This window comes from Callorhinchus milii, unplaced genomic scaffold (genome assembly GCF_018977255.1).
Source record: "Callorhinchus milii isolate IMCB2004 unplaced genomic scaffold, IMCB_Cmil_1.0 Scaffold10, whole genome shotgun sequence".
NCBI classification, from domain to species: Eukaryota; Metazoa; Chordata; class Chondrichthyes; order Chimaeriformes; family Callorhinchidae; genus Callorhinchus; species Callorhinchus milii.
This window is the reverse complement of record NW_024704751.1, coordinates 12,392,506-12,419,762: the sequence shown is the minus strand read 5'-3', so window position 1 is coordinate 12,419,762 and position 27,257 is coordinate 12,392,506. Positions and strand designations below refer to the sequence as shown.

At 41.9% G+C, this 27,257-nt stretch overlaps 2 protein-coding genes across 3 annotated transcripts; both read right to left on the bottom strand.

Moving 5' to 3' along the window:
- Nucleotides 1-4,048: 4,048 nt before the first annotated feature.
- Nucleotides 4,049-18,834, bottom strand: LOC103185618 (claspin). Its single transcript, XM_007904221.2, has 26 exons — nucleotides 18,594-18,834; nucleotides 16,792-16,867; nucleotides 15,948-16,411; nucleotides 15,535-15,705; nucleotides 14,948-15,037; nucleotides 14,556-14,637; nucleotides 14,248-14,356; nucleotides 13,187-13,812; nucleotides 12,717-12,908; nucleotides 12,275-12,456; nucleotides 11,832-11,934; nucleotides 11,477-11,576; nucleotides 11,012-11,076; nucleotides 10,433-10,650; nucleotides 9,838-9,989; nucleotides 9,335-9,564; nucleotides 8,972-9,095; nucleotides 8,808-8,880; nucleotides 8,454-8,560; nucleotides 7,824-7,985; nucleotides 7,411-7,532; nucleotides 6,345-6,469; nucleotides 5,819-5,918; nucleotides 5,565-5,644; nucleotides 4,915-5,076; nucleotides 4,049-4,295 (listed from the first exon to the last, which is right to left on the bottom strand). The coding sequence occupies exons 1-26, from the start codon at nucleotides 18,642-18,644 to the stop codon at nucleotides 4,176-4,178; spliced, it is 4,086 nt and encodes a 1,361-aa protein (XP_007902412.2). The 5' UTR covers nucleotides 18,645-18,834; the 3' UTR covers nucleotides 4,049-4,175.
- A 2,614-nt stretch (nucleotides 18,835-21,448) lies between these two features.
- Nucleotides 21,449-27,047, bottom strand: ncdn (neurochondrin). 2 transcript variants are annotated; one of them, XM_007904222.2, is made up of 7 exons: nucleotides 26,973-27,047; nucleotides 25,835-25,974; nucleotides 24,173-25,177; nucleotides 23,726-23,967; nucleotides 22,896-23,111; nucleotides 22,455-22,597; nucleotides 21,449-21,975 (listed from the first exon to the last, which is right to left on the bottom strand). In XM_007904222.2, the coding sequence occupies exons 2-7, from the start codon at nucleotides 25,958-25,960 to the stop codon at nucleotides 21,491-21,493; spliced, it is 2,217 nt and encodes a 738-aa protein (XP_007902413.1). In that variant the 5' UTR covers nucleotides 25,961-25,974; nucleotides 26,973-27,047; the 3' UTR covers nucleotides 21,449-21,490. The 2 variants fall into 2 exon arrangements, with proteins under 2 accessions (XP_007902413.1, XP_007902414.1); XM_007904223.2 differs by lacking the exon at nucleotides 26,973-27,047 and adding an exon at nucleotides 26,576-26,622.
- Between the last annotated feature and the right edge of the window lie 210 nt (nucleotides 27,048-27,257).

Below are 27,257 nucleotides of genomic sequence, written 5' to 3'. Positions count from 1 at the left end.
CACAAACAAAAACACAAATACAGGAGAGTAGAAAAGGGAGAGGAGGGGAAGATCACGCTACGATGTGGGCAGGATATACTTGGTAACTCGACGGTTCATAGAACTTTACAGGGTAAAGCTGCTTGCCATTCAGCCCATTGAGTCTGCACCAACTCTCAGAGAAGGCCAACTCTTGTAATCCCCAATCTCATTTACTATACTTAATGATAATCTTTTCTATTGGAAATAGTGCCTTTCAACAACAACAACAACAAGCATTTATGTAGCGCCCGTGACACAGGGTACCGCACCGAAGCCAATTGAGTACAAATTTTTAAAAAAAATATCAGGAGGGAAACAATAAATACATCAAAGGCTGGGGGTTCTTGCGGCTAGTTTAAAAAAAGATAATTTAGCACAATTTAGCTGTTTTTAGCTGGGAAAATAGCGTGTGCACGAGGCAGAGCTGAAGAGAGTAAGGAGAATGCAAAAGATCATCTTTGAGGGATACTTAAAAAATAAGCCCTCCCCCAAAAAATCTTTTCTGCTAATTAATCACCTGCACTGCTCATATGCTTTGCAGAGCACAACAATACTCGACCTTCATTCCATCCTCTCGTGCGATCATACAGTTTCATCCTAATTCTATTATACACTGTGTCTCAACCGTTCATTTTGTTACCTCAGGTCTGCTTTGTTTGATTCATGGAGCGTACAATGACCTTGATGATAACTGCAACAAAAAAAAATAGTTAGACTAAAATAGTCTACTTTGCTCCTAGCTGCAAGGAGAGATGAAAGGAATCACAAAGGAACGTCTCACATACTAAAGTTCTCGAATGACAACACATCATCAGCACAGCAGTCTTTATCAACCAAAATACTTCGCGAAAATGGTTGGATTTTACATGTCCAGCTGTTGTTGACATAATCAATAATTAACCATTAAAATAGCATCGTTTGACATCCAAAATTTGCGCGGGGCGCAATATGAAATGTTCTATAAATGTTGTATAAAATATAAAAAGTGAACCCTTTCAGCAACCCAAGCGACCATGAGTAAAAGTGATTGTCAACAGAAGTGAACAGAGTTCACCAAAGGCACGATGAGTTACAATACAGTTACCCTTCCATTCGATACCACCATTTGGCACTTATAAACCAAACTTAAAAATCTAGTCCGCCAAAGCCAACACAAGGGCATTATCCCTTTAATAGGCACAGCAAGCGCGCGTTACCTATTATAATTATCAATGCTGTGTACACAGAGCGAGATTAACGAGTTGTGTTAATCTGTGCTGATTTAATGATGTGCTCAGCATCTGAAACTCACTTAAATTCAGTTTAATGCATCTTCTTGCTAACAAGCAGCAGGTATATTTGATGACATCGCTCAGCCCATTAATCGCATTAATAACCACCTTTTTACTGTTGCCATTAGCATACTTTAGCCTCAGTTCCATCACAGCAGGAATAATAATTTTCCTCAGTTTGCCGCACACAGAAAATACCCTGACATTTTGCTTAATGAATAAAAAAATGCTGTAATTAATATAAATTGTAGTATTTTAGCCTAATACAATGGCCTAATACAAAAAAAATTACTGTGAAGTATTGAAGATGAATGCCATTTAATTTTTTTATACTGTATTTGGGCAGGAAAATTTATCTTTCATATAATCTGGATAAATGCTAAATATTCAGCGGTCGGAAGGCTACACTGCAAGAGTTCCCTCTAGTGTTGCAATTCTCTCATTGCCTCCAACCAGAACATTGAAAATCAAACCGCTTTAAAGAGAATTCTTGCACATCGATATTGCGAACCGGTTTCAAAGAAACACTCCAGCAACTTAACAGTGAACGCCAGAAGTAATAACCAGTGCATTTGATTTGATGCCTCATCGTTGTGTCCAGACATCGCCACAATCCTTCAAAGGAATTACTGTAAAGCGTAGGTTTCGTAGGCGAGTATACTGTTTGTAAGATGATTTCCAACTGACCACACACAAATTCATAATCTCAGGGTCGGTCACTCTCAAGCAGTTCGTACCGTTACGACAAGTAATCTGGCTATGTGGGAAACCCTTTACCTCTCTCTCCCCGTTCTCAGGAGCAAAATTACACATTTAATACGCAAACATTCACTTCAATAATAAAGCAGGTTTTCGGCACGGTTTTCCGATCAATTTTAAAATTTAAAAAAATCCAATTCAATCACTTCCTTAAAGAATCAAGTGGCCTTGTGAGACGTGCATCAAGTCCTCGTACTCCCAAGGAATTTAACTGCAATAATAATAACCAGAATAAAAAGACACAAATCCACAACACAGCACAACTCAAGCACATCTCTCTACAATTATTAATACGCCATTTACAGTTCAGCCAATCCTGCTATTGCAGCAATTTTTGAAAAGGCGACAAAGGTCTTTTAGAGTTCATCCAAATCTAAGGTCTCTCCATTAATAACAGCTCTGCGGATTAGCTCCAACACGACTTCTCAGATAAAAGAAATGAGAGATAGAGTAAAAAGCACGGAGAGACGAATAGAAGGAAACAAAGAGGTCAGCATAATCCAGGACTTTGGATGTTAAAGACAAATTGATGACCTTGAAAACAGAGGTAGAAAGCATTTTAAGGCTCTTTTGAGACCCTGGAGGCACTGAGATAGGGACGTCATGAATTTCATTCTCTACTGCATTTAATATTGCTTGAGGGGTTAAAGATCGTCGCTCAATCTGAGCAAATTGTGGAGAAAATACCATGTATAGGCGAAGTAACGCAGTATCTCTTGCTATAAAACTGAGCGGGGAAGACACAAGGTCAGACATGATCCACCGCTTAATTGATTTAAGATGTTTAAATTAACATGTTCAGTTTGAAGTCTGCAGAGGAAGGAAGCAGGAGCTTAAACAATACACCTACTAGGTATAAGTACCACCTAGTCAGGCTTTGAAGCCAGGATATCCTTTGAACAACAACCAAGCGTACTCATAGTACAATTCGGAAGAACAAGGTAGGCTGTGTAACACTGCCTGCGGTTTGGGGGGATAAATTGCGATCATTAAAGCAGCAATAAAAAAAATGGGAGGAACTTGGGCAGCGCTCAGAGAGCAAGGAATCGCTGTGAGTTTGCCTTTCAGGAACCAGCTGAGAGAGGGGAACCATTTTAGAGCGGTTGGAAAGTGTACTGGTGTCTCCGAATGGAACTTTACTCTGTATTATCATTTCATAACTCTAGCTACTTCATACAATATCGTACTGTTCACCCAAATCTTTGCAAGGAAAGTATTTTGCTAATTATTATTATTATTTCCAACTTTCAAAGAGTCCGCCATTACTGAATGCACTGCCTCCCAAGAGACGAGAGATTATCCACATTGAGGTGTGTTCACACATACGCACACACACACACACGTGTACGTAAAAGTGTCATTGTGGCAAAACGATTGGAAGAATGATGAATATCCCAACTTTCTCGGTCACTTCGTGATTCCGGCCACCTCTAACCATCTTTATATCTTTTCACAAACAGTGACCAGAAGAAATTGAAAGGCCAGGGGGCGCAGGCATGGAGCTCAGGCATTAGTTCAAATGAACAACAAATTACATTTATATAATGCCTTTCACATGGGGAGGACGTCCAAGGATGCACACTCCACCTTACTAAGCCAGTCCGGAACCTTGGCGTGTTGTTTGACCCTCAACTATCCTTTCTCCCCCACATCCGTGCCATGACCCACTCTCTGCGTTTCACCACCATCGCAATATCACCTGGCTCCGCCATTATCTCACGCCACAAGCCCCCGAAACCATCATAACACACGCGTTCATAACATCCATACTTGACTGTGCAAACTCCCTGCTTGTCAGCCTCCCCAACTCCTCCCTCCATAGTCTGCAGATGATCTAGAACTCTGCAGCCCATGTCCTCTCCTGCAGCAGACTCCGAGACCCTATCACCCCCATCCTCGCCCGCCTCCACTGGCTTCCCATTACGCAGAGGATACAGTTCAAGATGGTGTCTGGGGTAGCATCCCGGAGCACTGGTAAATGGAAGCATCTAAACCAGTTACAAAAATGAGTAATTTATTAGATAAAACAAATTGACAAGAGCATTTATATCACATAAATGTACAGCGTAGCTAATTTACAATCTCACAAACAGTATACAAATTGCAGCTAGAGTATAATTACAATCATTTCTCTAGATAACGGAATATACTACTTCTCATCTGGGAGCTATTTGTAGTGGGCTTCTCAATCCGTGGGCGCTTTGCCAATGGTGCGATTGCCACAGCAGCTGTTTTCCTTTTAGCCTGTGAGAGAAAGAAATTCTTTATACCAACTGACATGATTTCTAAAATGACTCCAGAGATACCTATAACTGTTCGACAAGAATCAATCAGGCCAAACCTGAACACGAGTGATTTTATTATATATATATATATATGTTTGTGAACTCTTAACAATGATGGACAGACAGCCATGAACATTCAGCAGTATTTTCTGGTATTTCTGACCAAATTTTACTAGGTTTGCCTTGGGAATGGCAGTTTTCATACTCAACTTTGGTGATTGAGGCTTTCTATAATAATAATTGGTATAACACCTTGTCACATCTTCGAGAAGTCTCAAAGCGCTTCACAGAATATATTGTAAAGTGAATTGACAGTATATTTTGTGGACAAAACGAGATAGCCAATTGCGCACAACAGTAATTAACCAAGGAATATCTCCTCTCACCCACCCAATGCAATGTATGTTGCACTTGTTTTTCCACTCAAAGGAGTCAAAAACAGTTAAGCAAGGTACAGTATCTCACTGTAACACAAGATAGTCAACACCACATTGACATCCAGAATGGAAACTGAGCACCGATAGAACAACAACAAAAAAAATTCTCTCTCACACGCAGCACCTCAGTTATACACGCACCTCTGGTCTGGATTCCACTTTCTCAGCCTTCTTCTCTGGGGAAAGTGTGTGAAAGACAAAGTTGCGCGAGTTGGCGCGTGGAGCGTTTAGGTTGACCTCTGATATGGCTGCAAGTTTGCGCAGCACTTCCTTGGGTCGGTTCAGCAAGGATCCATTTTTCATCTAATACAAAAGGCAAAAAAAGGAATGAAACATGATCATTTGAGCAACTGTTTTCACTCTCCACGTCATCCATCAAGAGGATATATACCGCAAGTTTGGATTTTGTGGGCCAACACGACAGCCAGTTTGTGCGCAGCAATGTCCCACTAACAGCCCCACTAATCTTATTTGGCGGATTATTGCTTACGACAACCAGGAACAACTCCCTTGAATAGTGCCACGGGGATCTTTAACGTCCACCGAAACAGACAAACAGGACCTCTGTTTAACGTCCCAACCGAAGGACGGTGTCTCCAACAAAGCAGCACACCCATTGGACTGTCAGCCTAGACTATATTCAAAATCCTGACTTGGAACTTGAACCCACAACCTTCTCAGGATTCATAGGCAAGAGTGCTACCAACAGAGTCAGCCGGACATACAGAATTTATTTTTCTGGAATACTCTGTAGCATGTACGCATTAACTAACTGAATGACAATTACGTACCAAACGGCAAGAGGGGGTTTTGAGAGGCTGGCACACCATCGGTCCTGTGTTCTTCTCTTGTCCTGCATCTGCAAGATCACCTGTAATTTCAAATGAACCATGAATCTTCTGTCTAACTGTTCTACGTGTTATGGTGAAATATCACAACCAATTCAAATATCATACAGAAGCTCAAGTCTTCAGGATGTTTTTACAAGCCAGAAGAATCTTTGAAAAACAGTGCATTAAAAAAGATTTCCAGAATCAGTACAAACCTTTCTTTTGCAAGGCTTTGACTGTAATCTTTTTGGCCAATTTCATGAACTGACTGTCCTCATCAATTTCTTCCTCTTTCTCACTATCTGCAGCGTTCGACTGAAAGAAAAGCAGAAACATCATCCTTTGGACCAGCAAAGTTACTCATTAAAGGTTTCACTAGAACAATCATAAGATTGCCTAAATTGTTCAAACGATATCAAAAACCAAATTTAGTAACTGAACATTTTTTCCCCGGTATTAATAGTAATAATCCTTGCATTTGATATAGCGCTTCATCATATCTTCAAGATGTCTCAAAGCACTTTGCAAAATATACTTTGCAGAGTGTACCACAAACAGTCGTGGATTGAGTGACCAAAAGGCATTTATTACTTAGATTATTATTTAGTGAAGATTATAAATCTATTCACAACAATTGGAGTTATAACACTCAATTTTTGACCTTCGGGAAGAANTTTTTTTATCTTAACATAATATTCAATTAGACAAATCACTAAAGCAAGTCAGGACGCAAATACATACCTGCTCACGAAGCCACTGCTCTCGTTCAAAACGCTCCTTTCGCCATTTCATTTCTGTCTCATCTATTTCTTCTTTCTCTTCTTCATCAGAATCTCCAGGGAACAAGTCTGCCTGTGAAGAGTCGTCTGGGGAAACAAAAAAAATTACGTCATAGAAATAGCCATCGACAAAAATCTATCAAGTAAAAATAATTTCGATTATCTCTAGAATGGGATGGTCATGGTATAATACTAGGATACACTCCAGCATAATCCATACAACAGTAGCTGGATTCATATTAATAAGGTGCTTACATTTACAGTAATTAAACGTGTAAAGAACTAAACCAAAAGCACGCCAGATAATATTTGAAACCAAACCATTTGCATTATCTCAATACAAGATCAGCAGAATTCATAAAGTTCAAAGCCAGTTTTTAAAATAAACAGTAAACCAACCGCGTCTGATACAAATACATAACCAGTAAACGTAGTACCTGAACTAATTCCTGTGCTGACTATTATGTCTGACAATGGATAGTTTGAAGGGAAGTGACTTCAGTAGTAAGTCTGTCTAAATACTCCAATGCCATCAAGTCTACTATGTGCAAAAGGAAATTCCATTTGTATAACAGCCTAAAAAGATTGCTTAGAGCCACAGGATACCAACAATTTATGAGCATTCTGCTAGTTAGTCCACATAGAAAATTTAAACACTTGGTAATAAGGCAAGAAAGCAAAACATGATCCACCCCATTTTTTCCAGATGACCTGACCTATGGCCTGAAAGTAAATCCCCAACCAGAAGTAAGCTTGAAAAACTTTGCAGAGGTAAAAAGAAAAAGTAAATGCTAGAAGCACATCACTGAAAATCTACAGCACATCAGTCAGGTTGCTAACATTTCAGTTATAATCTCCGAAGGAACAACTCTGTGTTGAAATTTAGAAATTCTGACAATAGAAAATTTATTATAACATTCAAAGCTCAAATTCCCAAACCTATACCAAGTTTTATGATCACCTTATCCTTAGGATGAGATTTACTACTAAAACCGTAACACTGCATGGAGAAAGACAAGAAAATGTACCAATTGTTTTCCAACGAAACCTTCGTGTACGCCCTGGCCCATCGGTGTGCAAGTCTCCATCAGCCAGGTAACGCTCCTTAAACAGACGTAATTGGCGCTTATCGTCATCCAGGACTGCCTTCCTGTGGTGAGAATGACAGGAGAATCATTCCAAACAAAATTCTCAAAAGAAAAGGTCTGTTGGGTTGATTATTTTTCAGGGAGCGACAGAACTATATAAAAATAGTCCATCACCCTTATTTGAATATTAAACTTATCAAGATCCCATACCTATTAAAATAATTTGTTGCATTAACAGCAAAGGGCATACAGTGGAGCCCTGTTGTAATACAATTAATTAAAATTCCCCCACTTCAGATGTCTATTCACTCTCAAAGTGAATGTCCTCTACACTGAGTATGTACAGTACTTACATGTGAATCTTGTTGACCTGTTGCTGCAATTCCTCATCTGAAGGCAGAACTTCATCAATTACCTCCTCCTCATACTCGTCATAGTCTCCTGCATCATCTTCATCAGCACTTGCCTCACTGCCCGAGAGCGCAGCTTCCTCCTCCACAAAGTCTCTCAGTTTCCTACAGAAATAAAATTAAGTTACCCATTGCTTTGTTTTTCCAATATATTGCACATTGTAAGATTCTGCAGTAGTCGTAACTAATTCTTGTTCAGCGAAAGGCTCCCTAAGGAGACAGTGGAAGCAGAAAGTTTTGATTCTTTCAAGAACAAGTTGGACAGGTTTGTTAGAAATACAGTATATAGTTTCGGACACGACCCATCAAGTGACTGCCAGGATATTTGAAGGCAAACTAGATGGACTTGGGTCTTCTTTCGCCAGCAAATTATTATGTTATGAAAGGCTGCCAAGAACAGAGGGGCTTTGGGCAAAGATGCTTTTAAAAATAATGGGAATTACAATTAATCAAATCAGCCTGTCCTGTTTTTCCATTACCACAAGCAACAACTATCTGCTGTTTCAATATTTATGGATTCCTTATTATCGATTGTTAAAACGTTTTGTCTCGGTTTGTCACCAGTGTACTCACATCTTGCGTTTCATGCGCAGTTCCCGCGCCATCTGTATCTCTTCATCATCTTCCTCCTCCGCTTCCTCCTCACCGCCATCTTCCTCTCCATCACTGCTTTTCTCATCCTGGTCACCGTATTAAAAAAAATGTTTCCCTCATTTTGCAAAAAATAACTAGAATACACCGTGCTCAGGTTTAATGTCTCATTTGAAACCAGTACCAATGCAGCACTCCCCAAGTACTGTAATGTCCCTCTATACTCGGGAGTCCCTTGGACTGTTATGAATTCAGTGTATTTGAAATGGGCCACTCAAACTTCAATAAAAAACTGCATTAAATATTTCACTGCTTTTTTAAATTACATTTTCTTACCTCACTCTTAAAAACTTCATCATCAGTTAACAGTTGAAATTGGTCATCTTCCTCCTCCTCCAGCTCATCTTCTCTAAACATAGGAGTAGAAGAGATTAAAACTTTTTTTTCCATTTAAACTTGAATTTACAACTGTACTCTGTATTCAAAGGGTCATTTATTACCTGTCTGTAGGAAAAGAGCCTGAGCAGAGGGCAAGCACCTCGGTCATTGGATCCCCATCTGATTGAGTGGACACTGTTTTTGGCTGCTTTTCAGCAACTGAAGAACTGGAGAATGAAGATTCTCCTGTTAAAGTGAAGAAGCCAGAGTGAATCCTACTCTGAGTATTGGAAAAATGGAGACCTCAAACACTCATTTGGTTACCTTGGTTATATTACAGCAAGCCAAATAATATTTGAATAAAATTCCCTATAAATTATTTGTCCAGAGTTTGTTACATAATAAACTATTGTTCAAAGGTTAGTCTTAGTAAAGACAACTTGGAAAAAAAAGAAAACCGTAATTATAAACACATGATAACATACCTTGAGAAACAAATTTTCCAGAACAAAGCCCAAGCAACTCATCCAGATTTTCCTCCTGTTCTTTGTGATTTTCCTTCGGTGCACCAGAACTTTGAGATTTAAATTGTCCTGAGCACAAGCCTAACAACTCGCCCATGTTAGCATCCATTGCGTTTTCATCCATACTGTCCAACATCAGCTGCCGCTTTGATGGCTGCCACTTGTTACTGCGTTGGCCTACGTTCAGAAACCTACATTTAAAATAAAAGGTTGCTATTTCATTCAAGAGAACGATCAAATTTCTAATCTGCATCTATTATTTCACCTGCACACAAAGATTTGTTCTGTCAATGGAGAGTATTAGGGCAGATTGGCAAGAGATGGGAACTCAACAGTGTGCATTGGGGTACTAATGGTGTTTAACCAGCTGAAATTGCACAACAGAAGAAATTGCCTTCTGCTGTAATGTTCTACACACTTAAAAGCAAATCTATTTCCCTCTCTTTTTATTAAGTGGAACTTACCCATCTGCGTCTAGTAATTGGCTTTGCGTTTCATCCTCGAGAGAGAACCTGAATTGGGATCCAGCCAACGAGTTCTTCAGTTCTGGAGAAGCATTGTACAAGTCCTGGGAATCCTCCACTGGCAGGGACGGTTCTGACAACTTTCCAGAACTCTGTGGGTACAATGCAGAAAGTAAAAATCAGATTTGCTCTGATTACACCTTTGATACTCTTCATACACTCCTCCCTGACTTTAAGGCTGGATTAGTGAAGATTGGCATCTGTACAGCACTTGAAGCAACAAGATGTATTTATATAGCACCCTTCACGCAGGGTAAAACTACTATGGATCGAGCTGGAAATGATTTGTTAGATAGCAATATGGCTAACAGTCATTCACATTTTAATTTAAGTACTTTGAAAGACAAATCAGCTGATGGGTTTCGGGTTCTTTTTCTCCAAATCACTTCTACAAAAACAGAGACTTATTAGTTTAAGAATGTTATACAGCTTAAGTATTCAGAATAAATGCTCAATTATCTGAGACATCTAATCAATACAAGAAATACATCTGCTCCAAAACAACCAAATTCCATGAAGAACACAACCAGCTTACCTTAGATGTTGAACTGATGAAGCTGGTTTTGAACACGCTATTTGGATTGAAAAGGCTTGGTGAGGGCGATCTGAAACCTCCCATCATAGCACCTCCAAACCTGCCAGGCTGCTTACTGATTGGCTGGTATGAAGGAATCATTGAACCCACCAGTTCAAAGCTGCTGTTGTGACTGTTCTCTTTTGTTGTGGAGGCCTGAGAGACCGAATCATCTTCATCTGAAAGCAAAAATGTTGTTACTTCAGATTTTCCTCTCCAGTCTTTTTACATGTTGAACTTTTATTTTGCCATTGATGAGTCTCTCCCCTCTTTGACTGATGTTAAGTTTGAATAAGAATCAAGGCAGTTAGAACTGAGGTCAGGAAGCATTTTAACAGAGGAGCGTGGTGAAGATATGCAATGCTCTGCCCCAGAAAGCTGTGGAGACAGAATCGATTGGGATGTTTAAAAGAGAAATACAGATACACATTTTTGAATTACGCTAAACACAGTACAGTACTATTTATTGATATCCTCATAATTGATTTGATCTGTGAGCAATCACTCAATTCATTACACAGAAAATAGTAAATTAATTACCAAGTTTTCTTTTAGGTGGGGTGTGTTGAAGTTGCATCAATGACTTGTCTCCAGCATGCTGATCACTAAATAAAATTTATAATCAGTACAAATACACGTGTTGGACTGGCAACTTGCTCCATTTTTCATGCATTGTCGGCATTTTATACACACTTAAGACACTTAATACTTATTCAGACACTCATCAGATCGAGTGATGAGATAAAAGGCATGTTTGGAAATCAAAATTACAAATTGCCATTGACCATCCTCCACCGCCCCCTCCATCCCCCAACGCAGAAATAATCTCATTCCAATGCTTCACCCGTGATTAATGCACTGAAAATTAATATACTGTAAGAAATAGGCAACATTCAAACTAATTTAATTTCCCTCACCAGCAAATGAAAACACTTACATTAAAAGGCTACTGCAACTCATAATGTAGTTATACAAAACATTTTGAAAGTGCAGATAATTAATTACCTCATTTTAGAACAGGAAGTGGTGTCAGATTTGAAGAGTTGCAAGGATTCTGTCATTTGAGGCTTTGGTGTCGAATCTCTTTTTATTGCCGAGTTCTGATCTGCAATAGAACATTAATGAAAAAGTTAGTGATACCCAATTTTCTTCCGGTTCGCAAAGGCAACCAGCTGCCACATTTTACCCACAAAACACACAATCAGTTCACTTCACAGTACATCCTGTGAAGCACTTTGAGAAGTCTCAATGTCATGGTAAAATGTTATTTCCAATGTAAGGATTATTATTATTTTATGAGCGGTGAGAGTGCTATCAACTATGATAGGCTGAAACCACTTTGTTAGTGAGCTTCACTTACTTTGTGGTCTATCAATTGATGCTGAGCTACTGTCACCATCTTCTTCCTCTAAACCATCCGATTCCACTTCAGCCTCTTCGTCACCAAACAGGAATTCCACAGTCTAACCGAAAAAACCCAAAGATTGCATTACAGAGGGATTCAATAAAGAAGAATAAACAAGTAGGTAGATTACCAATACAACATACACTTGATCAAAGCACAGCTTTTCAAATTATTAAGTACTATTTGCTCCTTTTATACAGAATTGGCAAATTGTAAACAAAAGACTGATGGTTAATGCAAATCCAAAATTTCACCTGGAGACAGCAAGACACTTTTCAAATCAACAATCTGTAACATTTCTATAATGCTGTTTGGATTTAAACCCAATAGAGGCTGTGGGATTTTTCATGTCAATCAAATTTCAGCTCTGCATGTAAATACTACTAAAACCTTTATACCTCTGTATTCTCTCCGTCAGACTCTGATTCATCAGTCATTTCTTCTTCCTCTTCCTCCTCCTCTTCCTCAAAGCCCTGCTCGTTATCAATCTTGTATAGCTCCTGTCGTTTCTGACGCTCTTCCATACGGCGCTGCTTCATAGCTTTCTGGAGTTTAGCTTTTAAAACCTGCAATTTCTCACCTGCATATAAAAAAATTAATACTTTATTGTTAAATTGCATCTGTAACTAAAATGCATAAAAATGGCCCCAAACCCTATTTGAATACTGTTCCACCAGTATCACAAGTTTATTCAGCTGTGATTTCAGACTGCTCAGAATAAAAGAGCATCACAAATCCTACAGATAGTTTTTTTTTAAAAAAAGAAAAAAAATCAAGAACTCCAGTTTTAACCATTTGTATTTGTTAATGTTTCCTCCTATATTCTCTGCAAGGACTTACCTGGTTTTGTTGGACCGAGTTCCTCCATTTCATTTGTACCGAGGGTCACTGATACCGAATCAGCTTTCAGCTCCTCTTTCCCATCAGCGGTGATTTCTTTCCGAATAATGCTCAACTCTACCCGTCGCTCCTGTTTCGGTTTACAGGGCTTGATCGCATGTTTCAGAAATCGCTCTTTTAATGCTTCTAAAGCTGATGGGGAGGAAAAAAAGTGAATAAATTTTACGTGGACTTTTACTGACATTAGATGTAACTTGAGCTCACTGTTCAAATTTCTCAAATTTTAAACTTGTTATAAAGGTACACGTCAAATAGTTTTTTTAATCTTTAAAAATGTCTCCGCTACATCAAATGCAATTATTATTATATTATTAGCGACCCGAGACACCGACCAGTGTGAGGGGCGCTGTATAATTGCAAGTTGTTGTTATTATTGGTGTGCAGTTAAAATTCAACAGAAAGAAGGTAACCTTTGTTCTCTTTGGGCTCCTCCAAGTTTACAAAGGCACCTGCATCAGCACAGAGCCGAGGTTTCAGAGTCAAGTCGACTCCTAGCTCCCGTAACTTGTCCAGCTTGGACTTCTGTTGCTCGGACACTGGAGGTGCCTCTAATGTTTCAGGTGGTTTGATACAGTTCTCTAGATTGCTGACAATATTGACATCATTGACAAGCTTCACTGCAGCATCAGGCTCAGTCTTGTCACGTATTTCTACACAAGAATCCACAGCAGGGACAACTGTCAATTTTTCACTTGAATCAGTTTCCAAATCTTCAGTCAGTTCCAAATGAAAAGAGTTTGTTGTTTCCTCATTAATTTCACCGTCTTTGTCTTCGCTCGACAAAACTGTGCTCAAACCCAGATGCTCGATTGTCTCTGCAGTTTGTTTATTTTCTATCTGACCTTCATCAGTACATAGATCAGGACAAGCATCCCCTTTGTCATATGGATTGTCCGAATGAGGTTGCTCAGTTGCAGAACATCTATCGTTATTACTCAGCTGTCTGTCACCCTGAGGACAAGCAACCAATGCTTTGGGCTCAGCTGGAGTAGAGTCTGAGGTTTCCTGCAGCAAGTAGGATTCATACTTAACCGATCTGAAAGAAAAACATACGTTAATTAATTTTCCTAGCATATTAAAGGCCCCAACATTTTGGTAATAATATATCACACTGGTAAATCACAGAAAGATATTGGAGCAAGGATCATACAGCAACTTTTCACAAACTTCTGGAACACAATATTGGGCTAAACATTTCAGAGCACAAAACACTACTAAATGAGATTTAATGCACGGATTAGAAATTATTTCACCACAATTAAACCGCTCCATAAGTTAAACTAACCACCAAGAAAATGAGCCTACTCAACTGTCAATCTCTAGCTCGTTACAAGTCTACATGATGAGCTGGATGATAGGGTGTTTTGGTCATCCAAGTGCCTAACACAACTAGACTATAAAGATTACACAGATTATATTATATAGTCAGGAGACAGCCATATCAAACAAGCATTTTTGACAAGCCACTTACTTGAGCAGGGCCAAGGCATTTCCATTGCAAACCGGACGTGATCGTTTCTTGAAGAAATCATGAATGGTCTTGGGTTCTGGTACATGATATGGCACAGAATGACTCGCCTCTGAAAAGAGAAAAAGAACAATGTTAACCCGTTCAAATGAACCAATAGATGGTAGGACTTTCAGTATAGTGGTCAGGGTACAGAATGAAAGCCGCCTTTAGAAATTCACCTCAGTTCTGCTAAATTGTTAGAGTAGAGCAGCACAAAGTGGCATGAGGAAAAGCACATCAAAGCTACTTTCAACATTTCAAATCCTCACCTCGCATTAGTCGCTGAGTTTCACTGTGAATCTGGCGCATTGCCTCTTTACTCTGTTTTGCTGCCTTCCTTTCTACACGAATCTTAAGAAAAAAATACAGAATTAAGGAAGTAAACAGACATACATTTGTGTATAAATGTTTCCTAACCTCAGTTCTAATTGTCTTAATTCTCATTGAATTTGTTTTGTCAAAAAATTGGTTAAAGGATGAGGAACCCATCAATGCTGAAATAATAGTTGAAGATGTAAAAAGACAAGAGAAGATAATCTTAAGTAACAAAAATGTTGCTTTAAAATAACAGTAACTGAACTGTTCAATGATTCCTTCAATGAATAAGCAGGTTTGGAAATGATATGATGAGATGTTTCAGGTCCCAAACTAACTAGATTACCTTTTTCTGACACTTCTTTACAGTCTTCTCATTGCTGTCATCATCATCATCATCAAAGAGATTTTCATCAGATGGAACTGGGCTCATACGCTAAATTGAAAAGATTACAGTTAAAAACAGACCAATAATGATGGATTTAAATCAACTCAAACTGATAGATACCAGAGTCTGTACACCACAATAAAGCCTAAACAATATTGTCAAGAGATTTTAGAATTTAAAACAATGACCATAGAAATGTTAAAAAATTGGCACAACCTAATTAAATGGTTAGGTTCATTCAACCCACAAGATTAGATAAATCCAGCATAAACGATTACCAGTTTTTAACAGTGAAATACCAATCCATTAATAATGAAACAATCCACCTTATAAGCACAGAAGAATCACAGTAAACATATTCTTAGTGATGAGCTGACACATGCATATCATTGGGACATTTTAATTTTATTCCTAACATTGTCAAAGGCTCTTTGATCCTTGTGGGCTATTGCGCAAGTGCACACACGAGCTGTATTTGCAATAAACAAATCGAAGAAAAAAATTGCAGGCTATTAAATACACTCAGGTTAGTAAGATCCATTCACCTTGGATTGCTTTGCTTTCTTTTTGACTGCTGCTCTTATGGCTTCCAGTGACTCTTCCTCTTCATCATCTCCTCCTACTTGAGGGAGTTGATCCATTTCAGTCTCAAACAGGTCATTGTCAACAAACAGGCAGCCACTGTCATTTAAGGTCTTGGAGGTTGTAAGCTCCTCCTTAATACAAAAGTTGGAAAACAGTGAGAATAGTAGAAACAATTTACAACAACAGCTTGCATTTATATAGCTCCCTTCAAATGGGGCAGGGCCTCGGAGCGTTTTGATGGAACCCTATTAATGAGTAACATTACTTCAGTTTAATAATAATATTAAATATTAGTAAAATTAAGCATTAGTAGACGATTCTTTCCAGAATGATGGAATAATTACAATGTTAGGTACAATTAAATTATTCACACCTGCTTTTTTTGTTTCTTTTCTTTCTTCTTCTTTAGTTTCTCAAGTGCAGCCAATTTATTTTTATTTCTTTCCCTCCATCTCTGGGATTTGCCCTTTCCTTTTGCTTGGTTGTCCTGTCCTTTTGAATTATTTTGTGGTCTAACTGAAGAATCTGAATCAGATTGAATTGATTCTGCTGCAGTCTTGCCTGTGTTACCAATAGGACTGGATTTTGCTCCATTTGGATTAGGCAGATCATCCTCATCGCTTTCACCGCTATCCGACATCAGTCGCTGAATGCGACGTAACTTTTTGCTCTTATCTACAGTGTTAATATTGAGGTTTCGCTGGTCAACTTCACTTTCTCCATCAGATGTAGAGTAATTGTCTTTTTTCACATGGGTGTTCTCCCCTTCACTATCACTGTTCTCGAGCGGCTTTCTCCCCTTCACTTTCCTGCTGCCAAAAATTTCCTCATCCGAATCTGGAGCAAAAGAAATACAATTAATAACTTGACACTACCTTGTGATTTTAACATCCAACACAGAGGGAAGGCGTCAGAAAATTAGGTTCCGGGTTGCAAACAGCGATTTCAGGCCATAAAGCACAAAGTGTTTCATTACCCAGCGGCAGTTAAAAGATTAGAAAGGATATCAAGAGAGGTGGCAGACGCCAAGATCCTGGAGCCATTTAAAAAACAGCTTTCTGCTGTAAACTGAAGCTCAGTAGGGTGGGTATTCTGGAAGGATAAGATCAAATGGACCAAAGGGAATTCTTCATTTAAAACTCATCTCTGACCTTGTGAGCCCAGATCACCAACAGCAATACCATTACCAAACCAAAGCAGTGGATGCAAGCATTTACCATAAGTCTGGTGGGTTTCCTGGTTCAACCTGTCAGTATCAGCGTTAGTCATTTTCTCTTCACCACTGACAATCAGCTGGAAGGTAAATACAAATAGAGGGAATTAGCTCCACCAATTGTCAAATAATAATAGAACAAATTCTAATCACAGCTGACTGCTCAACACAATTCTAATTATTAAAAAAAAAATAAGATTGGGAGAATCACTGATGGTTCCCCCAACAAGCTCGTTGTGTGACACATTCATAAAGTTTCAAGTTAATTTAACTAACCAACCGGCCACCCGAGGTTTTTGTCAAAGATGGCTAAAGCCCAGAGACCAACATAAAACAAACTTTCCAGAAATCTTTACAACAGTACATTATTTGGGGAAGAGCTTGGACATCAATTTCATATAAAAAGTCTTTTTTTTAAAAAAAATTGATACTTTAGATTTCAATAAAGAATTCAATGACCTGACACACTGAGCAGTACTTTTCTAGCTTAGGTGTTGGCTAAGTTTGAGTGGGAACAAAAAATGTGTTTAAAATGAGGCAACACCCTCCTGCCACATTGCTCAGAAGTTCAGTTAAGAAATTAAGCCGCCACCTGTCTTTATTGTCTTAAAATAAACTCGCCCAGACAAATCGCTTCTAAATAAAATAAGAAGTAGAACTGTGTTTTGCTTTACCACAAGATTCTCCAGCGGGTGACCAAACAAAGCACTTCACAGAATACACTGTAAAGTGTAGTGACCGGGTATTTTTTTTGTTGTGTGGGTGATATGATGCGTGGAGCCATTCATGTGCATGCAAGGGAATTTTTTTTATTTAAAAAAAAAGCTGGTCAATAGCAATTAACCCAATAAGAAGGGTCAGGTTGAACAGTTAAATATTAAAATAGTAAAAAGCGTTTCGCCCACAAAACACACAGTCACTACACTTCACAGCGTATCCTGCGAAGCGCTTTGAGGCGTCTTGAAAACGTGATCAGGCGCTGTGTCAAAGGCCGGGATTATTATTATTATTATCATTAAATAGTAAAACTAATTACATCCTTTTCTTTTCATGTGAGAGAGTGGAGGGAAAGTGAGTGAGAGAGAGTGAAAGAGGGCGAATGAGAGTGAGCGAATGAGGGTGAATGAGAGAGAGTGAGAGTGAGTGAGTGAGAGTGAATGGGAGTGAGTGAGAGAGTGAATGTGAGAGTGAGTGTGAATGAGTGAGAGTGAATGGGAGTGAGTGAGAGAGTGAATGTGAGAGTGAGTGTGAATGAGTGAGAGTGAATGGGAGTGAGTGAGAGAGTGAATGTGAGAGTGAATTAGAGGGAGTGTGAATGAGTGAGAGTGAGTGGGAGTGAGTGAGAGAGTGAATGTGAGAGTGAATTAGAGTGTGAATTAGAGTGAGTGTGAATGAGTGAGTGAATGAGTGAGAGAGTGAGTGAGAGAGTGAATGTGAGAGTGAGTGTGAATGAGTGAGAGTGAGTGAGAGAGTGAATGTGAGAGTGAATTAGAGTGAGTGTGAATGAGTGAGAGAGTGAGAGAGAGTGTGAATGAGTGAGAGTGAGTGAGAGAGTGAATGTGAGAGTGAATTAGAGTGAGTGTGAATGAGTGAGTGAGAGAGTGAATGGGAGTGAGTGAGTGAGAGAGTGAATGGGAGTGAGTGAGAGTGAGTGAGAGTGTGAATGAGTGAGTGAGTGAAACGATTAAATCCTCACGCTCCCCGGTTTAAGAGAGAGAGAGAGCGAGAGAGAGGGGGAAGGAGGGGAGAAGCAACAAAGAGAGGCACCGTTCAGTCCCTCTGTTCCCGCCCGACTCGGCCTCTTACCTCACTGAGGGGCCGAGGCTCCGGCTCCGACTCCGGTCCTGACGCGGACATACCCTCTGCCCTCGGCCCGGCCTCTCCCCGGGGCCCCGCGGCCTCCCCCCTGGCCCTGGCCCTGGCGGGAACAAGCGCTCAGAGCCGCTCGGCTCGCGCCCACAGACAAACCGTCCACATTCGTTCGAAACTCCCCGCCCCCCCCACCCCGGTCACCGCCGTAGTCTTCTTCGCCGCCGCCGTCCCACCTCCCGCCGGCCTCTCCCTCCCGCTCTCCGTTGCCTTTACCGGCCTCACGGGGGGGGTGGGGGGGGGGACACTTGATCCGAATCTCGTCAGCACATCTTGGCCTTCCTCCCCTCCCGCCGACCCCCCCAAAAAAAAACACCACCACACACACACACACACGGTCGGGCTGTTTGCGGGCGGTCAGTCGGTGGAGCCGCTTCTCTGACTGACCGACCTGACTGACTGACTGCAGCGGGAAACAAGCTTCCCGCCTTCACACTGCGCCTGCGCGGCCGCCGCCTGACTGACGTGTGGCCAGCCCCGCCCCCTCCGGGTTGATTGACATGTCAGGCCCCGCCCCCCTCCGGGTTGATTGACATGTCAGGCCCCGCCCCCTCCCACTTCCTGCTTCATTGACGAACACTGGACGAGTGATATCAGTGATCCAAGTGATGAACGCAACAACAACAACAACAAGATTCCATTTATTGAGCGCCTTTCGCGTCGGGAGGACGTCCCGAGGCGCTGTACAGTTGGGTCGGGACCCGAGCATTGGGGGGGGGAAATGGTCAGGGGGAGGGGAGGGAAGGGAGGGAGCGAGGAGGGGGGAAATGGTGAGGGGAGGGAAGGGAGGGAGCGAGGAGGGGGTAGAGAGTCGAGAGGGGAGCTGAAGGCTGAAGGTCAAAGAGAACCCTCTCATTTGATGTACGACTCGCACGAGCTTTTGTACAGCGTCTCGGGGCACTGGACAGCGGCGGAGCCCGACTCCGAGCCGCCGGGGAGGGTGGGGTGGGTGGGAAGGGGCCGTAAGCACGGTCGGTCAGATCGGGCAGGTCTTCCTTCGGGCCGGACTCGAAAGAGGGGAGAGAGGAAGGGCGAGGCGGAGGGACCGAGGGAGAGCGTTCCAGAGTTTCGGGGGGGGGGGGGGGGGGCAGTGGCTGAAAGCGCGACCTCCCGACGGTGGGGCGGAGGGTACGAGGGACGAGCAGGAGGCCGGGGGCCGGTCGAGCGGAGGCGCCGGCTGGTGGAGTGGGCAGCACCTTGGGATGTCCTCCCGATGTAAAAGGCGCTATACAAATGTAATTGTGTATTGTATATACTGTAGAGTGAATTGACAGCAGTTGATCGCTTTTCCGAGGGTAATAATCCCTTAAAAATAATACGGTCACTCAATCCACAACTGTTTGTGGGACACTATTGGCTGTCACGATTCTCCCCCCAAAAATACAGTCAATTCCCTTTTCAGTATGTTCTGCGAAGCGCTTTGGGACACCTCAAAGATGTGATAGGGCGCTATATCAAATACAACAATAATCATTATTATTATTAATAAAACAATCCCTTGTTGAAAATGTTCACCAATCCATGCAGCACGCAGAAAGAAAATGGGAAAACATCAAAATGTCTGGATCAAACTTTTATTGATCAAAGCAGTAGAAAATTATAGCTGTTTTGCACACCCATTACATCAATGCTTTGCTTTATAGATTCAAGCAGTTGCCAACTGAGAATATTCTTTCAAGTGGACCAAACGCAGTTAGGATGCCATCTCCAACTGAAATATTCATTGGCTCCCGGTGAAAAAAGCAGCATCAGCTCCATATCAGTTTATTATGGCTCATGGGGCATGCTCCTCGTTCACTGAAGCTGGTCATTACATACAATGATACAGAACTTGAATAAAATTCACCAGACACCCCTTCCATCAGCATTGTACAACTCCCAAGAGCAATCTAGTCTTGAAATCCTGTAGATTCTAATTAACATGCTCATAAAGAGTGTTCCGATGACTTTTGCAGCCAACGCTGCTACTTGCTCGGCTCCGGTTACGATTCTGCTTGCCCACGTAAACCAATGTTATATTGGTCATGCCTTTCTCTCTCTCTCCCCTTAATTTTTTTTTGCAGCCAAAGACAAAAGCAATCTCTTATCACAAAGAGTTTGAAACCATACAACACTTAATCTTTATTCCAAAGAATAAATGGTATTTCAGGGCAAACAAAGTGATATCAAAGGAGCGCATCTCATATATGATAATAATAATAATCCTTGCATTTGATATAGCGCTTTTCACGTCGAGAGGACGTCCCAAAGCGCTTCACAGAACACACTGTAAAGTGAATTGACTGTGTATTTGTGGGCGAACGCGGCAGCCAATTGTGCACAGCAATGTCCCACAAACAGTCGTAGATTGAAAATGACCAATTTATTATTGTTTTTGGTTTTGGAGGATTATTATTAGGCTCTGTGTGGAGTAAGGAAACTTGCCCAAGGTTTCGCCCTCTGCCTGGAAATGAACTCAGGTCTTTCACTTGCAAAGCGAGTGCTCTAACCACTGAGCTACAGGACTCCACAAATTAACATATCAAATTAACAAAATGATGCAGACATTATTTTAAGCAATTATTAACAATGGTGAACTCTGTAAATTAAAATATGTGCAATAATTTGGGGGTTGAAAAAAAGACCATAAAACCTTTTCAGCTTTTGAAAGCATCAACAAACACATATATAATCAACTGTTTGTGGGACTGATGTGCGCTATTGGCTGCCACGTTTCGCCCACAAAATATACAGTCAATTCATTTTAGTATATATTCTGTGAAGCACTTTGAGACGTCTCAAAGACGTGATAAGGCGCTATATCAAATGCAAGTATTATTATTATCCCTAAAACGTCACTTCAGAAAACGTGGGGTGGTGACCATCCTAAGTGGATGGGGTGGCTCAAGTTGACACAAACACTGCTCCAAGCCTGCCATTCCATACAGGTTTGCCTTCTCCTCACAATCATTCAGAAGCATGATGTCTCGGCAGTGTTTGCTGTTTTTAGCCAGCTCTACTAGAACGTATTGTAAGGAGGTAATGAAGTCAAGCTCCACAGTCACCGGTGAAGCCCGGTTCAGCAAGTCAAAAATATCCTTCAACCAATCTGATTCGACCACACTTTGTGGTAGCCAGGGCAATAAGGGCACACAACTGGCAAAGGCTTGCATGCCCAGGAACCAGAGCTCCGAGATTTGATCCCAAGCTTCTTGGTATCTCTCAGATACCACAATCTGGGTTCTCTCCTCAGCCTCCTCCAGTTGAGTCACGTGGGCCTTGGACAGAAAGTGAATCGCCCCTCGGAAAAATCCCCTGGAGACTGCGGTCCCCTGAAGCACTGAAATACAACACAGTTTTTCATTACACCACTTCTCAGTGCTTCCGCTCTGATCAGATTCTGAAGCACAATAATACATCATTTTAACTTTCTGCAGAGATGCAGCAAGTTTGCAGATATTCTGAAAGTGTCAGAATATTCTAGTATATTCTATTCTGGCCGATAAACCCCCTGATAAAACTGGTCCACATGGATAGCCAGACAGACCTTGGCTTAATGTCTCATCTGAAGGATGGCGCCTCCGACAATGTAGGACACCTCCAGCTGTTGGGGTGGAAAGGACTGGGGACATGAACTGGATTGCCAGCTTTGACCACACGAGTTCCAACACCTAATGTAGAGCTTGAACCCACAACCTTCTGATTCAAGAGGCGAGAGTGCTACCAACTGAGCCAGACTGACACACACAATCTATGTGGAGGAGAGAAACGAAAGAAAGAAAATAATTTAATAACTGTTCACAGAATATAATATTTTACCTGGAGTATCTGCTAATATCCGACTCATCATGAGTCCCAGAGTGGTAAAATTTGCAGCGAGAATGAGGTGATGTTGGCTGCACAGCAATGACTGCAGAGACTCCATTAGCAAACTCAACAGGGATGAGAAACATTCCTCTTGTCTGGAACAATAAGGAAAAAACACAATCCAATGGTTGATAAATACTTCAGGTTTTCAATGACAAAATAACTGAACGTGTTAATCCAGACAAAGTACATTTACATAGTATTCACATCTGGAGGATGCTAGAAAGCACTTTGTAAAACTGACTGCTCACCAAGCCGAGGGTGGAGGGGGAGAGGAAGACGATTGAAAGCGTGGTCAAAAAGGTAGGTCTTGAGGTGGGCTTTGAAAGTGGGGAAGGAGAGGCTGAGTCGGAGGGACTTTCCACAAAGAAACATCCTCTCAGCACTTCGTACCTGATCATTTCTGGCTCGGTTACCACAAGATTCAGAAAGATTCCACACGCTGTCCTGAGACTCATTTCAGCATCATACGGTGCATTCGGGGACGAAATGAAAACCTCCCACTGTTGTGTAAAGTAACGGAGAAGCAAGACATGAAACCCATGCGAGATCAAGATCCTCCGAGGCTCATCCTCAGCTGAAAGGTGACAAAACCCAGGTAACAGAAACCTGCAGAGATAACAATTTTTCATCTTGTTACTTAGGAGGTACCAGAGCGAAAGGCAAGACCTGTCAACCTTGTCACAACCAAGCTCAGCTCAGTTGGAATTCCAAATTTCCAGAGAATATTTACAAAACGTATTAGCGGCCACTACCAGTGGTCAATGGGAAACTATGAATTTTCTCTCCTGTATTTCAATCCACCGTTTGTAACATGAAGAAATATCCACACTATTTTCACCTCGGTTTGGAATACTAATTCAGATATATTTTCGCTAACATTTTTCAACAGTTATTCACACTGAACATGGGAAAAAAAACTGCTTTGAAGCATGCAACGCTCCAGAAATGAGACGTGAAATGAAAAACATCTGCTTTGTGCCTCAATCATTCAGCAACTGTTATCAGTTAGCGTTGATTCATCTGTGACTCTGTCTGAGTCTGAGTCAGATTAGTCTTTGTGGCAGGGAACAGCACGTTTCTTAACAAATTGGCATTTTGTCTTACCACTGGCAAACATGGTGAGCATCAAGATGAGCCCAAGCCAGGCATCTAGTTTAGAAAACAGGGCAATGTGGAATTGGCTGCAGAACTTCAGTGCTACCTCATTTTCTCATTCCTACCTCAGGGCATCTTTAGTCCAGGCTGTTGTCTCAGAGCGGTCAACTAGAGCGAGCCCTTCCACTTGACTGGACAAGTCATCTAACTTTGCTGGGCATTCAAACAAAGTCCTTGCATAATGAATCAGAAAAGGTAGCACGTCACAGATTTCCTGTTTGAGCGCTGCGGTTTCTTCAGCCATCCATACTCCTAGGATGCGAACCGAGGCAAATAGAAATGGATCCTGCAGCTTGTTCTCTGTGACCTAAATACAGGGAATAAACAATGAAGATTAGATACAATTTTTAAATAAATAGATCTAAATCCGCTGTCAGCACTTCCTCACTTTGTTTTCATCAAACGTGCCACTTACTTGAATGCAAGAAATTATAATTAGGAAAATACAGATTTGGTGCAGCGTGCAATTTCTACACTGCCTATATCAAATGCAAGGATTATTATTATATTACCTGCTTGAGGGAGTATATTACTGCTCCAAATGCCTCCTCCATTATTCGTACTAACTGGTTGCTTTCTGCCACTGTGAAACAAATCTTCTCACCAACTGAACAAACCATCATCGCAAACTCAATGATACTGTAACACGCTGTGATGACATCTGGTTTAGAGCAAGTTATGCCCAGACCTGGGTCCTCCAGGCAAATTCTAACTTCCACACAGGCCAGGTTCACAATCAGCGCCAGGAATTTACGTCTTGTTTCAGCATTCTCTGCCAGGATCCAGTCTGAGCCATAAACAGTGAGAAGTATAGCAGCGAGTTTCAAAGCTGGGTCACTTTGCGAGCTGCTGAGTTTACTGTTGAGAATGTTGAAGAGTCCAGTGTACAGGTTCTTCAGTGACCCAGGGACCGAGTCCTCTGTCAGAATAGGAAAAGGGGGTAGAACATGCTGCAACATTTCACACAACTCAAATTTCCTACTATCTTCGATTCTGCAAAACTGCTCACAGAGGACACCGAGCACCTTCGAAAGCTCTGGCTTGTAGGTGTTCCAACATTTCTGTTCCATCGTGTTTAACAGAGTGACCAGAAGCCGCAAAGCCTGCTCGTGACTATGGCCTTGTTTTAGATAAGCTTGACATAAAGCAGGCACTGTTCCTCGATTCACCAGATGTCTTTGTCCCTGAGAGGATGCAGAAACGGCAGTGAGACATTGGTAAGAGTCATCGATCATCGATGTTAAGATGGGATTATCTGCTTCAGAATCCACCTCCGAGCTGATTATTTCGTTGAATATAGGAATTTTGTTTAGAATCTGAGGGTGAGTGACCAATTCTGGATTTGTTGAAAAGCACGCAAGTAGAGTTATCCCAAGAGCACGGAAAACATGAATGGGACAGTCCTGGGGTGTCTCTTTGGAAACAAGGAGTCGGTTTGGGAAAGAGAATCCGATGGCATCGAATATCCTTCGTCGCGTCCCAGCATTGATGTCACCCGCTTTCACCACCTTAGTTACCTAAAACACAACAAAAAAAATCCATTTATTCTCAAACATTTTATATTCTGCATCAATTTCAGTCTTCAAACTGATATTAGCTTCTCTATCATGGGGGTGTGAAGGGAAAGACATGATGCTGATGCCAATTGTACTGCTGAAGAGAAAACCATAACGTTTATGTAAGCCTGGCTCAATTGGTAGCACCATAGCCTCCAAGTCAGAAGAATTTAAGGCCCAAGAAGCGAAGTTTTTCCCAGTATTCTGGACCAAAATCCTCCAGATAAAACTGGTCATTCACTTCATGGCTGCTTTGTGTGATGTTGGGCTATGCGCCAATTGGCTGCTTTGCTCACCTACAAATGCCCAGTCAGCCATTTCAGGAAAGTCTGAGCAGTGCTTTGAGATATATCAAAATTATTATAGGGCGATATCAAAGGATTAGTTATTTATAAGTACATGGGAAAATGGAATTTTCATTACCCAGTGGAGTGCTAATTCACACCAATTAAAACAATTTAACTAAATACTTGAATAAGAGTGTGACTAAATGTTTATACCCTGTTCAATTATTTACTGCAAGACGAACAAAAGAATAAAAACCTCCCACTCACAGACTATGGAGTAGGTTTAGGTTGCAAAACAGCACATCTGCATTTGATTGAAACAAGTTCTTACCAGAAGGAGAGCAGCAAATTGTTCACTATCATTGTTTGCAGATCGTAAAACATCAAGACATCGTTCCAGTGTCTTGTTCCTTGTCTCATGTTTAGTTTCAAGTGGATTGCCCGAATTTGATGCCATTAGAGCAATTTGAACTGCAGAAATAATAAGTTTGAGCATTGTGATTTACGTGCAACAGAAAACGATTTGCAGCAGCGCATATAGTTAAAGAGGCTGATAAAAACATGGGTATGATGCATTGGCTACGATTCAGCCTCCTCCCAATATTACTGCTTTGTTTATTTTTATCTATTTTCCCCCCGAAAAATACAGTCAATTTACTTTACAGTCTATTCGGTGAAGCGCTTTGAGGCGTCTCGAAGACGTGATTAAACGCAAGGATCATCATTATTGCCATCACCATCGGCGGCGGCGGCGGCGTATGCCTTCACGGGGACCTGACGTTCCATTTAATTTTCCCCCTTCCCCCCCCCCCCCAAAAAAAAAATCCCACAAAAGGCGTGACGCTCAATCGCAGTGCGGTCTCCGAAGAATTTCTCCGCCCGAGACGCTCGGGCTGAGCGGCGAACGGCAAGTCACACCGACGCAGCGGCGCCTTTCACGTCGGTCCGACGACCGCGACGCCGACGCCGCCGACGACAACTTGGACTCATACAGCGCCCCGCACGCCGGGCGCCGTCTCGAGAGCGCTGGGCTGGACGGTCAGGGATCGGACCCCGGTGGCGAAAGGCGCACCGCGACGGACCGGTCGGACCCCCTTCCGTCGAGCAAATGGCCGTTCCTCCGCCCGTGAAGCGCTTCGAGACGTCTCGAAGATGCCGATGAGGCGCCGGGTCAAGTGCAAAGGATTGTTATTATGGTGATGATGATCTCAGGTAAAAAGAAAGAGAGAGAGAGAGTGGGCGGGGGGGGGGGGGGCGAGAAGGGAGAGAAAGAAAGAATGAGCGAGAGAGAAAGAAGAGAGAGAGAGAGAGAGAGAAAAGAGAGGGAGGGAGAGAAGAAAAAAAGGAGAGCAAAAAAAAAAGAGAGGGGGGGAGAGAAAGAAAGCGAGAAGAGGAGAGAGAGGAAGAGAGAAAAAAGGAGAGAATGAGAGAGAAAAGGGGGTGAGAGAGAGAGACAGAGAGTCACTGACCTGAGGAGAGCCGTTGACACCACACGAGACGGTCACCCAGCGCCGAACACCCATCCGGGGAACTTACCACCTTTGACCCCCCCCCCGCCCCGCCCCAATCAGCGCGAGCGCGAGGCCGCCGCCGCGGACCCAATCGGCACGCGGGGACGGTCGCCCGGCAACAGCAGCGCCCAATCGGAAAGCGCGGGGCGGTCGCCGGGCAACGAGCGCACCAACCGGAGCCCACGCTCTCCCCCTGGCCCCGGCCCCGCCCCCTCGGTTGGCTGGCTGGTTGGCTGGCTGGCT